The sequence below is a fragment of the Cheilinus undulatus genome, linkage group 18 (genome assembly GCF_018320785.1).
Source record: "Cheilinus undulatus linkage group 18, ASM1832078v1, whole genome shotgun sequence".
Lineage (NCBI taxonomy): Eukaryota > Metazoa > Chordata > Actinopteri > Labriformes > Labridae > Cheilinus > Cheilinus undulatus.
Window position 1 is genome coordinate 43,728,282 of NC_054882.1, and position 13,702 is coordinate 43,741,983.

General features: G+C 43.5%; 1 protein-coding gene across 2 annotated transcripts in view; it reads right to left on the reverse strand.

The window, feature by feature from the left end:
- gabrb1 (gamma-aminobutyric acid type A receptor subunit beta1) overlaps positions 1 to 13,702 on the reverse strand; it is a 139,768-nt gene that overhangs the window by 74,520 nt on the left and 51,546 nt on the right. For both annotated transcript variants that reach the window (XM_041812800.1, XM_041812799.1), the window contains exon 4: positions 5,830 to 6,050. In XM_041812800.1, the coding sequence (XP_041668734.1) occupies positions 5,830 to 6,050 (221 nt within the window). The remainder of the gene's footprint in view (positions 1 to 5,829; positions 6,051 to 13,702) is intronic.

Below are 13,702 nucleotides of genomic sequence, written 5' to 3' on the forward strand. Positions count from 1 at the left end.
CTCCTCTTTGGGAAAACCAGGTTTGTAACCTGAGGAAAAGCAGATAAATGAGTTGAAACTGAGAGAAAAAGACTGAAATCAACCTGTCATCACAGGAAAACCTAAAAATCCTACGCTTGGAGCGTCTGTACATCACGGACAGCCACATTGTTCTGTCCTGGCACACATTCACTGCTCACCTTTGGGTCCAGACCCACCAGTTGAGAACCGCTGTTCTAGAGGATGCTGACGATCACAGATGGTGACTGTAAGAGTTGAAATAACAAACAGACCTGGGGGGATGCAGGTGTAGTCGGGGGGGATGCAGGTGAGATCTGGGAGTCTGTCCTGGATCTGGATCATTCTGACGTTCTTGTTCCTGTTTCGGTCGATCTGCTCTTCATGGATGTTTCGGTGCCTTTAGATCATTTTTCATTTTACTGGAAGATTTTAAGACCAGGCAGAAATATCTACAGAAATATTTCAGCTTCTTTGTTTTAAACAGGATTTATTCTACGGTAAATTATAAATGTTACTTTCAGAAGCAGTTTTATTTTCTATATTTGTCTTCTTCATCTACTATAAAGGTTTATCTGAGAGCTTTAGTTTTTCTCATTCCATCTAAACTGAACAGGATTCTGTTGTTTAGCCCAGTAAGGACTGGGCCTCTCCATTAACACCTGCATGTCTGCAGCTGCTTGGTAGACCCTGATCCACCGTCACCACAGCGTCTTCCTTTTAAATGAACTGGTGCCCTGAGGCTCCGCCATGTTGCTTCTTTTCCTGTGCTGGTCAACGGTCAGAGGCCTGCTGCTCAACCACCTGCCACACCCTCACCAAATCCTGCACGCCATGATGGCGCAGTCCAGAGCGAGCCAAACCTGTTAAACCACGCTGTGCATGAGCACCAAAACCTGCAGAAATATCAGCGATAATCAGACGACGCCTCCTGTAAACATGCTGGTCTTCTTTCTACATCTACCATAGAAGAAGGACAGACAGGAACACGGCTGTGGTTCTCATTCTAAAGTCTTAAACCCGTCTGTTTCCAAGCTTCATCACGCTGTGATAGAATAATGATTCTTTGGTACTCCATGTTTGATATCACAGCCTGCCATGACATGATTTCTGATTGGTTGGATTCAGGAGCCAATGATGGATACTGGGCATTATTATGTTCCAGTTTTACACCGCTTAAGACAAAAAAAGACCGTTCTGACAACTGCATTACTGAAGGGACTCTGCAGTTTAATGAAAACATTATTTTTAACTAAAAGAAGAAATTCCTGTTTGTAACAGTTCAAGTTTAAATGCAGCTGCATCCTGTGTCCCTCCAGGTGAAGACCCCAGTTAGCTGGAACTGGACATCAGCGCTTCAACATGATTCAACACTTCAATATCTGCTGTTCCTTTCCTTCTTATCCTCTGATCAGTTAAAGCACTGTGAGGCTACGCAAACTTGTCTGCACCGTTTCATAATCCTGATTGTCCATGTTCCCAGGTGTTAAATGTCCCATCATGCCCCAGGTATCGCTGCGTTTAGCGTCTAGACTTGAGTCAAAGAAATCCATTCTGTAAACCAACTTCAACACTGCATCAGTAGAACAACATCACACCATCATGGTGCAGAGTTGGTCTGCAGAATGTGGTTGAGGCTAGACCTATCTGGCCCCTGGTAGAGGTAGATTAACTATGATTAATCGCATTTTTTGGAAAGAGTGAAAGTGAAGTCGGCTTAAAGATCTCAAAAATGCCACGATCTAAAGAAATTCAAGAATGGATTAGAAACAGAAATTCATTCTGGAAAGGATTACAAAGCCATTTCTGAGGCTTTGGGATGGTGAGAGCCAACATCCACAAAGTGGGAAAACTTGGAACAATGGTGAAACTCCCCAGGAGTGGCCGGCCAACCAAAATTACTCCAAGACAGCATTGAAGACTCATCCAGGAGGTCCTACAACAATTCCCAGAACAACATCTAAGACCTGCAGGTCTCACTGACTCACATCTGCCAAAAAACAAAAAAACATCGTGATGATCCCTAAGACTCCTGGGAAAATAATCTGTGGACTGGCAAGTTGAACTTTTGGTAAGGTGGTGTTCCATTGAAAATGTAAAAAAAACCGAAAAACCAAAAGCTCAAGCTCACGTTGATAATTCAGGGCTATGATCTGAAAAACATCACCAAGTTAACCTCTGAATGACCTCAGAAGTAAAGGTTCAGACTTAAATCTGATTGAAATGACCTTAAACAAGCTGCTCATGCTGGAAAAGCCTCCAATGTGGCTGAATTAAACAATTCTGCAAAGAAGAATGGGACAACATTCCTCCACAGCGATGTCACCAGTCAACACAAACTCTTCTCCACTGATGGAACAACCAGTGGTTAGGTCTAGGGCCGGGTAGGTGTGGATGGCGTTTTTCCTTTAGTAAATGAAATCATCCTTTAAAAACTGTGTTTGTATTTCCTCAGGTATCTTTGTGGAATAATTAAAGGGCTGGTTAACTGGATAACTGGCATCCTGGAGCCGTCCTACACTGCAAAGTTGGACTAGTACCCATGGCACCGATGAGGAAGGACACCCCTCGGTGGCGTGTGCTTTGGCCCGCTTTACAAACTGACCCAGGGGAAGATTCAACAGGAAGCATTTTATCATCTGAATCCAAACAAAGCGAACGAGCTGTGAGTGAGAACGCTCCCTGAGATTTCTGTTTGTCTTCAAGGTGAGTAAATGAGGGATTGTAAACAGCTCTTTTAGCTTTAACAGGTCTCTGAGGAGAGAAATCAAAGAGAACATGAGTGGAGCATGGAAATAAAATCACACACAACAAATGACGTGACAGTATGAAGAGTGAAACACGGACAGCGGCGTGCTACGGTGGTTTTAAATGTCAGGATTTGATGCCGATCCTTGCTTTGATTTATTCCACCTTATTAAAATGTGCAGCTCTGCCTCAGAGCTTAAAAAAATCCCTCATCTGAAAAGTGTCAAGTCATCACTCTGCTCTCACGCTGAAACACGGAGCGCCTTTGAACTCCAGGTCTGAATTATTGACAGCGACTGGCCCACAGTTTCCTCAGTTAACTCCGCGCCGCTCGGTTCATGGTGGCTCCGCTCTGCTGCAGAGGGCACGGCCGTGTACACTGCACCAGGAGAGGCTTCATAAATGATTTACCAGCTGGTTCTCCCTCCGAGCTCCAGAGGAGACACAGACAGAGCAACACTTAGCCTCTGAAGGAAGCCTTTGAGGAATGCTCTCCATGCTAATCAGAAGCTCCTTCTGGAGATCTGCAGAGGGGTTTGTGTGCAAACATGGAAAAATGACTATTTCTAGCTGGGGTCTGTTGGAGCTGAGAAAAAAAAGGCATCTGCGTAGGCCTTGTGTGGAGAAAAGCCCCTTTAGAAAGGCCCATCAGCTCTGCAGTGTGAAGCAACCATTCATGAAATTATTAATCTAAAGATCTTATTGCTTGAAATGAGGACATTTATCTTATTTTCTGTTAATTAGGCTACATCGAGTTCCTCCTTCACTCTGTGATTAGCTGACAGAATCTGTATGAGTGCCAACTGCAGACTGAAATCTGCCAACCAAGTATATTTACACGTTTGACACCGTCGTTTCTGCAGCTTTAGATCCTTAGACGACAGAGCTGGACAAATACATACTGGATTAAATCATCCTCAGTTTGCATCCAGAGGGTCTGTGAATGGGTTGAATGGTGCAAAAATAAAAAAAATATTAAACTATATGGACAAAAGTTTGTGGTGGATTCACTGATAGAACAGATGTAGAGGAAACATCATGCCTCTGGCTAAGACTGTCCCCAAAGCAGAGGCTAAATAAAAACAGCTCTTCACAACAACATATGGACACATTCTGCATCAGTGAGCCTTTTAGGAACGTTGAAAAGACGACAGTATACGCCATAGGGGGTCACGAACACAGCGAGACATGAGTATGTAAGAAATAAGGAGCATGGATGAGTGAAGCAGTGGAGCGATGAAGACGTGTCTGTATGAGCATAAATACAGTTCAGCCACAGCGGGACCTTAGTCTCTGTTTATCAACCGCGTTTAACAAACGTTTGATTACACATCAACATTAGTGCAGATTTCATCCAGAGTTATGGATTAGCCAACCAAAGGGCCGAACATTTCCTCATGGCAAACTTTTAGAAATGAGTCAAAAACAGTGCACTGAAAAATAATTTAGACATTTTAATTTCATACTAACATAACCTGAAAGAGTAGAGTTAAGAGTAAAGTTACTTTTCTCAGTAAGTAACACAGTAATCTAAAAAGTAACACTACCCAACACCGCCTCCCAGCAACATTTTCCAACTCCTCCTGAAGGATTTCATGGCGTCCCCAGGCCAGATGAGATATATAATCCCTCCAACGAGTTCTGGGTCTACACGGGGTCTCCTTCCTGTTGAACGTGCCAGGAAGACCTCCGGACCAGGAGGAATCCTTATCAGATCCCTGAACCACCTCAACCGGCTCCCTTTAGTGAAGGAGCAGCCGCTCTACTTCCAGATCCTTCCAGATGTCCGAGCTCCTCACCCTATCTCTAAGGCTGAGCCCAGACACCCTCCTGAGGAATCTCATTCCGATCACGTGTTCTGTTGGTCCTTACCCAGAGTTCATGACCTTAGGTGAGGGTTGGGAGAAAGATCTAGAGGTAAAATGAGAGTTTTGCCTTCCGGCTCAGCTCCCTCTTCACCACAGTGGTGGTACAACGTCTGCAGATCCTGCAGCAATCTGTCTGTTGATCTCACGGCCCCCTCTACCCTCACTCGTGAACAAGACCCCGAGGTACTTGAACTCCTTCACTTGGGGCAAAGACACCCTCCCCACCCAGAAGGAGCGATCCACTGTTTTCTGGCAGAGGACCACGGTCTCAGACTTGGAGGTGCTGACCCTCATCCTCACTCAGCCACAAACCGCCCCAGTGCAGTTTTTAGATCATAAAGTGAAAAAGCATCCAAACCTACATGGCCCTATGTGAACAAGCAATTGCCCTCTCCTTGTTACATCATGAATTATCTTTGATTAAACACGTCTTTTAGGAAGCTGAGTTCAGTTTCACCAGCCACGTCCAGACTGGAACAAGAATCCTTAAATAGAAGCTGTCAGACAAACTGAAGCAGGCCACAAGATCTCAGAAAGGAACACATTAAACAAAGTCACTGACATGTACCAGTCTGGGAAAGGTTACGAACCATTTCCAGAGTTCTGGGACTCCAGCGAACCACAATGAGAGCCATTATCCACAAAGGAGGAAAACTGGGAACAGTGGCAGTCCTTCTGTGGTCTGCTTACCAAAAACACTCCAGGAGGTCCCAGAAGAACCCAGAACCACATCCAAAGACCTGCAGGCCTCACTGGCCTCAGTTAAGGTCAGAGTTCATGACTCTGACTCTGACTCTGCAAACAACGTCACTCCGCCAAGTGCATCATGGTCTGGTTCTCTTCCTGTTTACCACACGCGACAATTCTGGGGTTTTGCTCAAATGACTGCGCTGTTTCTGTGGAAATGCAAAAGGGCTAAAAACAGCTCTGCTGAGGTAGATGTGTTCGGATTTTCGGCGCCATCCACGAGTTCTGTTGAGCTTGTTAGGTGGAGACTTAAAAGGCCACTGCCGTATTTTTTCAGTTGTAAAATAAAAACTCAGCAACAAGAACCCCAAAGCTATTGTTCCCTGTGTGGCAATCTAATTCCACGGGTTACAATTATAAAGAGACCGGCTCCTCCAGACATCAGGTCTCCTGTTTCAGACTCCAGGCTGCAGGAGCAGCAGACCTGAAACTCCTTTAATCCATTTGAAAAAATAAAAATATCTCTCACCTGAGGCCGTAGAGCACGGTCCCATCGGGATGCAGTCGGATCATCCGGTTCTTCACTGTCACTCCATGGACGAAGGACTTCTTGTCATTGATGAAGTAGGTGTCAGGGACCCACAGCTGGTCTGCCACACGGTTGTCCAGGGTGAGATTGAGGGGGATGCCGGTGTAGGAAAGGCGTTTGTCTCTCCAGGACTGCTGGAAGTACATGGTGATGGTGTAGTCCTGCAGGAATGAAAGAAGGAGACGAGGTTAGCTTTTCACGATCATATGTACATCTCTATTTTATTTCTTTTATCAATCAGGACAGTCAGGTTTTACTCTAAGTCCCAGAGTAACCTCTGACATTAGCAGCTCCAGACACCAAGCCTTCTTTTTCTGCATTAAGTTGTTGCAAAACTCAAGTTTTATAAGAGATTTTAACCCTCATGGTAACTACACCCAGCAGCCTGGCCTGATCAAGGATTAACTTAGACTGCAGGGTTCCTCAAGGCTCAATCTTTGGGTTCCTATTAGTTTTAATTTCATATAGCCAAGTTGTTTAAAGCAACACTACATACATAACCACTTTAAAATATCGTTCCAAAACTGTGACTGAACAGTAACTTCCAGCTGCCTTTCAGCATTGAAGAGAAGTAACCGCTGGTTTAAGGCACCAGTTCAAAGACCGAAGGAGCCGGTCACTGACTCAGCACTGTTTGGTGGAATAGATAGAGAGACAGAGGAGGATGATGACAGATGAAGCAAAGAACAGAGACAAGGGAGAGTCATGGAGTAAGAAGACAGACACTCAGGATCAAGTACTGGACAGGCTTTCACCCACTGCCAAGATGCTGGTAAACTTTAGAACCTCTGCTGGCAGCGCATTAAAAACAGGCAGCGCAGATGGCCGTGCCATCCACCAATGACGGTTAAAGCTGGATGATGGAGAGAAGAAGCCATATGTGACCAGGATCCAGAAACACCGCCGTCTTCTCTGGACCAAAGCTCATTTAACATGGACTGAGGAAACATGGAAAACTGTTCTGAGGTCAGAGGAAAGATGGAAAACTGTCCTGAGGTCAGAGGAAAGATGGAAAACTGTTCTGTGGTCAGAGGAAAGATGGAAAACTGTTCTGAGGTCAGAGGAAAGATGGAAAACTGTTCTGAGGTCAGAGGAAAGATGGAAAACTGTTCTGTGGTCAGAGGAAAGATGGAAAACTGTTCTGAGGTCAGAGGAAAGATGGAAAACTGTTCTGAGGTCAGGGGAAACCACAGACGCCGTGTCCTGTGGACTAAAGAGGATCTGGAGCATCCAGCTGGTTCTCCTGGCTCAGGTCTAAAGCCTGTGTCTCTGATGTATGGGGGTGCATTAGTGCCTATGGCGTGGGCAGCTCTAACATCTGGAAAGGAGAGAGAGCTTTTAGAGACACATATGCTCCCATCCAGACAACGTCTCTGTCAGGACCATGCTAAACCACAGACCACATCCATCACAACAGCATGGCTTCACAGACCTTCCTCTTACATTAACCACTGTGAACAAGCCTCGTTCTGTTTAGTAGTCAAGTTTTCAAACATTGAGGTTTCTCAGTGTGCTCATGTAGCTGGACTGTTATCTTTAGTCTTTTCCAGGATTCTACTTACATTTTTCATACTTTGATTCTTTTTTAATTCATAATTTTAACACACTCGTAAGAGCGCCCCCTGGTGGGAAAGAAAGGCATCCAGCTTGTTTAAAGGCGTCCTGTCTGATGGTGGTTTCTGATTATCACTGACTCAGTTTACAAGTAGTGTGTGAACAACTCTGCAAACATAAATGACTCCACTTTAGAGATCTAAAGAAGACAGCAGCTTTTTCTGTCCTCTTTCTCTATCCATTAAAACAAACAAACAAAACTTTTCCTGAAAACCTCTGTTTATAAAAATCAAGATTAAATAAACAAAAGCAAAGTAAATATTTCACTACATCACCACCTAAAACAGATTTAACTTCATATAAACGTCAGTGCACTTTAAAACAACACATGCACTACATATATGATTATCAGTTTGTGGTTTGTTGACAGAACAGTCATTCAAACGTCCTAGAAATAATCTGGGTGATGTTGGCACAGAAATATCTTTCTATGGTCCAGGAGAATCAGCTGTAGTCTGGTGGACCAGGAAAGATCTCACATGCCTTTCATTTTTAATGTTTGCCGTTCAGAGTGGTGATAGTCTTTCTCTGTCCAGGTCTAAAAATGTTCTTAAAAAGTCATAAATGAGATGTTTTAAGTGTGTGTGGGAACCCTGTAACTACAGCATTGATAAACAGAGACAGCCATGTTGTCTTGGATGGACGTATGCAAACAGAGCGCCCGTCCATCTGTCTCTGATAGTGGGAGTTTGACTTTGGCTGGAATCTTATTTACTATAACAGTATGAGCCTGAAATCACACAGTAACCTCAGATTTAACTTTCACTGGCTGCTCCAAAGGCTGCTGGGAAAGTTACATCATGACATAGAGTTAGGCTATAAAAGTAAAGAATCATATTTCAGGAGCATAAGATGGAAAGTTGAAATGATACAAATCTTTTTTTCTAAGACGATAGAATCAAACATTCATCATGGAGCCACAGGAGAGTCTCAGCACATGAACCTTCAAGTAAAACATCCCATAACCATTTATGAAGTTGTTTTTCATTTAAATGACTCTCAAAGACTTCCCGCAGTACAAGACATGATCAGGATTAATATCCTCTTACTATTGTTTCTTTAAATGAAACAGGTGCACTGAGATGCCTCGGCGTCATCTGGTCCGGCCTGTTCTCATGATATGAGCGCACGGGTTCGCTTTATGGTCCACGTGGGAGAGATGGACTCCACCATAAACAGTTAGAATACTCTGAAGGGAGGCATTCAGGGAAAGTAATAACACTGAATGTTGTTGGTGAAGTAACACCTGCCATAAATGATCAAAACTGGGCTTTGATATTTTAATCGGTCTCTGGCTGAAACAGCCAATAACATGGTGGAAGAAACAGAATCTGCTCTTCAGCTGCATGCTGACAGCGTGGGAGTGATATGAATGTTTTGTCCACAGTGAATAGTTCTGATGACTGAAGAAGCATCTGAGACCAGAGAGGAGGAGGAGGCGATCATAAAGGGGGGCAGATACCCCTGTCTGACTAAACTCAGAGCTCTCCTCAGGACCATCACCCAGATTAGGGCCCTATCTTTGAAGTCCACTGTCTAAAGCATGTGGTCTACAGTGATCTGGGACGTTTCTGACCTCCTCTGGCACAGTCCAAAACAGAGAATGGAGTAACACCTGAGTTTGTATTTGGGTTTCTGTATTGCCTACCAGATGGTCAAAGTTTATACTGAGGATGTGAGATGGTTCAGACAAAACTCGCTGTGCTTGCCTGAGAACAGACCGCTCACGTGGACTGTAGGGAGAGGTTTTCAGTCCTCCCTAAGACCTTCATAGAGTTCTGCAGAAGAAGAGCAACTTTGGATTTTAATTGAACAAAAGATTAGCGTAGAAGGTTGACATCTATACTGGATAATACTCTCTGAAACAGGCTCTGAAGCATCTTCTGATCAACAACACACGGCCTGAGTTGGCGTAAACAATGCCCTTCCTTCTGTAAGAAGGGAGGGGCCTGATTCTCTTGTGATGTCAGCAGCCCCAGCCAGATATATGTACACTCCCCTCCAAAAGTACTGGGACGGAGGGCCAAGGTCTGCTGTGTTACTGAAGACTGACAACGTGGGTTTGACACAAAAATCCACCACTTTAGTAAAAGTTCCTCGATGGGGAGACCTTCACTCCTGAGGTCAGGAGGTCGTTGATGATGTCACTAACAGTAGATGGTGACACCTTCACTCCTGACCTCTGGAGGTCGTTGATGATGTCACTAACAGTAGATGGTGACACCTTCACTCCTGACCTCTGGAGGTCGTTGATGATGTCACTAACAGTAGATGGTGATACCTTCACTCCTGACCTCTGGAGGTCGTTGATGATGTCACTAACAGTGGATGGTGACACCTTCACTCCAAAAACATTTTTCCATTACCTCCAGGTTAACCTTGTGAACCCGATAATTCAAGAATGTTTTATTCAGATCAAACCACAGAATTCATAATCCTGATTCAAGGATGAAATCATTACATTAAGAAGGTCATAGGTCAAAAATCATGGAGCTCATTTTCATCCCTTTATCTTTAACACGGTATCCCAAGAATACTATGAGGGATTTTTTTGTATTTTGCAGTAATGACCACTCTGACTCAAGGATGAACTGGATAGGTCAGAGGTCAAGGTCACAAGTCTTCATGGTCAGCCTTTTTTGACCCACCACTGTCCTTTCACTGTCTGATAAATGGAAGCATCATGGAGGTGTAAAACCACCAGGTGGTAGATCGATCGCTTCATGAAGCCTCTTCAGAAACTCATGACTCAAAGAAAATAAGGTTCTGTTGAATACTGGTCATTATTTGATGGTCTAAGCCGTACAGGAGATCAGCCAGTATGCTTAGAAGGTATTAAGCAGTAAGACTGTGTGCATGTGTCTCTGTGTGTGTTATTGTTGTTTTGTGACAATGTTTGAATTTAGTGAACGCGTGGTGATTCAGCCGGCCCGTCAGAGGGCAGAGAGCCGCAGCTTTCTGAGCAGCGTGTCCCTTCTCCTCAGAGATAACTCGCTGCAGCCGTGGTACAGACTGCTGAGGTGGATTATGTTGTGTAACGTCACTTCTTATTAAGCGGTGGGAACAGTCACCGGCCCGCTCGCTCCTGTTCTCTCCACAACTCCTCAGAGAGCGAGCAGGCCTCCTTCACCCGTCCTTCAGCGGCTCCTGTCGCCACATTAGCCTGAGAGCGCTGCAGGTCTGCGGTCAGCTCATTAACTCTGACCTCTCCTCTGAACCTCTGCATCCCATCTAAAAACTTAGGACAGCTCACTTCATTCGGCTGAAGCATGCAAAGACTTCTTTCACTTGTTTGGATTAAATGATCTGACAGCTGTCTCCTGCACCACATGCTTCTTCACAGCACACCCAATAACAGTTGAAAATGACGTGCAAAGTGTCGATACTGCACAGTCAAACGGGAAGACGCATGAAGCATCGATTTACACTGCCTGCAGAGGAGAAATCCTCTTTTTAAATGTGAGATTTACTCTGTAATTCTCAATCTCAAGACTGGTTACTCATGAGAAGTAAAGGCATATTTCAGTTTTCAAGATAACATGGCTAAATGTTGTTACTACTTCTCAGCTTGCACTTTGATTTAAATAATGAAATTAGGCAGAGTGAAAAAGAGTTTATCCATCCCAGACCTCTATCAAACATTTTTACCAGATTCAAATACTGTTACAACATAAATGTGTCAGAAAACACAGGCTGGAACAGGAAGTGGTACCTGTGAAAAACAGCTGGAGGAGCATTTGGCGACTAATTATGTTAATTGGCAACAGATCAGTAACATGACGGTATAAAAGGAGCATTTTACAGAGGCAGAGTCTCTCAGGAGTAAAGATGGGCAGAGGTTCAACAGCTGTAAAGAAACTGTCTAAAAACTCTGGAAAATTTTCAGAAAAATGTTCCTGAAAGTAAAATTGTGAAGAATTTGAAATCCCACGAACTACACTCCATAATATCATCAACAGATTCAGAGAATCTGGAGCAAGGCCAAAGGCCAATACTGGACGCTCTGGATCTTCAGGCCCTCAGGCAGCTATGCATTAAAACAGGCACGATTCTGCTCTGGACATCACTGCAGGGCTCAGGACGCTTCCAGAAATCCCTCTCTGTCAACACGGTTGGCCGTGCCATCCACCACTGACAGTTAAAGCTCCGTTAAACAAAGAAAAAAAACATATGTGAACCTGTTTCAGACATACTGCCGCCTTTTTTTTGGACTGAGGCAAAATGGAAAACTGTTCTGTGGCCAGATTAATCAAAATGTGAAATTCTTGTGGGAAAACATACGCCGTGTCCTGTGGACTAAAAGGGAGAGGGGCCACACTGTAAAAAGCAACATCCATTTTACTCATAAACATTGAGTTAAAATTACTCAGTTCTTCTTAACCTGTTCTGAATACTTATTATAAACAAGTTCATTGTACTTCTTTGCCATCACAGCAAAAGGGCTTGATTTACTTAAGTTTACTCAGTTTAAAAAAATTCAGTAAAAAGGGGGTATAATTAAGTTGTGTTAACTTCAAAATCCAAAACAGCGATTTGAACTCTATTTTTATGAGCTGATAGAACTTATTTCAGTTTTAACTGAACAGTACTCTACCAATTTAAGTATTTTTTGTTATAACTCATATTATTTGAGTTGTGGCAAATCTGCAGTTTTCCCAGAATGCCTTTGGGCACTAAACCTTTATGCACTCTGTTTGCTGCAGCTGTCTTGGCCAGGACACTTTTGAAAAAGAGATTTTTAATCTCAGTGAGGTTTTCTCCTGGTTAAAAAAAGGTGAAATAAGATAAATAAATAAAATGGCACACTGTCATTGACGAAGTGGGTCACCAACAGCCATTATTGCAAATAGTGGCACAAGATAGTCCACCTTAGGTGAAATGATGACTTTCAAAACTTTAGTACTAGCTGATGATCTAAGGTGATCAGTTATCTAAGACATTTTGAGTGCTATTAACTTATCAGTGTTTACAATGCACTAAAATGTGAAGTATTACACACTCAAAGTAGATGATTTAGGCTAAGTCCTGCAAACTTAAATTAACATTTGAATCTCAGTTGTGAAAACTTAAAATAATTGATTTTAAACTAGTAGTGAATACTTAAATAGTTCAAGTAGAACAAGTACTGCACACTACTAACAAACTAGTTTTTATAACTCACAAAAGTCAAGTGTAGTTTACTTCTAATTTTTGAGGCAACGACTTTCCGTAATTTTTTTAAGTAAGCTCAACTAATTTTTTCTTACAGTGCATTTAGCCAGTTATCAGCACACAGTTCTGCGTCTCTGATGGTATGGGGGTGCATTAGTGCCTTTGGCGTGGGCAGCTCTAACATCTGGAGAGGAACTATCAATGCTGGACAGTAGAGAGAGCTTTTAGAGACACATATGCTCCATCCAGACAGGATGTTAAAGCCTTACACACACACTGCATCCATCACAACAGTGTGTAGAGGAGTTCATGTGCTCAACTGGCCTGACTGCAGATCTTTGACCAATAGAAACATTTAGAGAATCATAAAAGTATTATAGAAGCCCCAGGACTGCTGAGCAGCTGAAGTGCCTTTCTGATGTTTATCACACTAAAATGTTTGGGATCAAACCATGAGTTAACTGTGATTAACCACAGTTCTTGGAAAGCTGAGTTCAGTCTCTCTGTCCACACCCAGGCCTGATTACCTCCAGATTAGCTGAATGTAGAAATCCCTGAAATAGAAGCTGTCAGACAAAGTGAAGTAGGCTACAAGATCTCAGAGAGAAACACATCATGATTGAAATCTATCAGTCTATAAAAGGTTACAGAGACTTTTCCAAGGCTTTGGGACTCCAGAGAACCACGGTCAGAGCCATTATCCACAAATGGAGAAAACTGGGAACAGTGGTGAACCTTCCCAGGAGAGGTCGACCAACCAAAATGACTCCAAGAGAGCAACCACGACTCATCCAGGAGGTCCCAGAAGAGTCCAGAACCACATCCAAAGACCTGCAGGCCTCACTGACTCAGTTAAGGTCAGAGTTCATGGTTCAACCATCAGAGAGACACTGGGCAACAACGGCATCATGGGAGAGTTACAAGGCCAAAACCACTGCTGACAACAAAGAACACAAAGACTGATCTCACATTTGACTACAAACATCCTGATGATCCCCAAGACTTCTGGGAAATATTCTGAGGACTGACCAGACAGAAGAGGAACTTT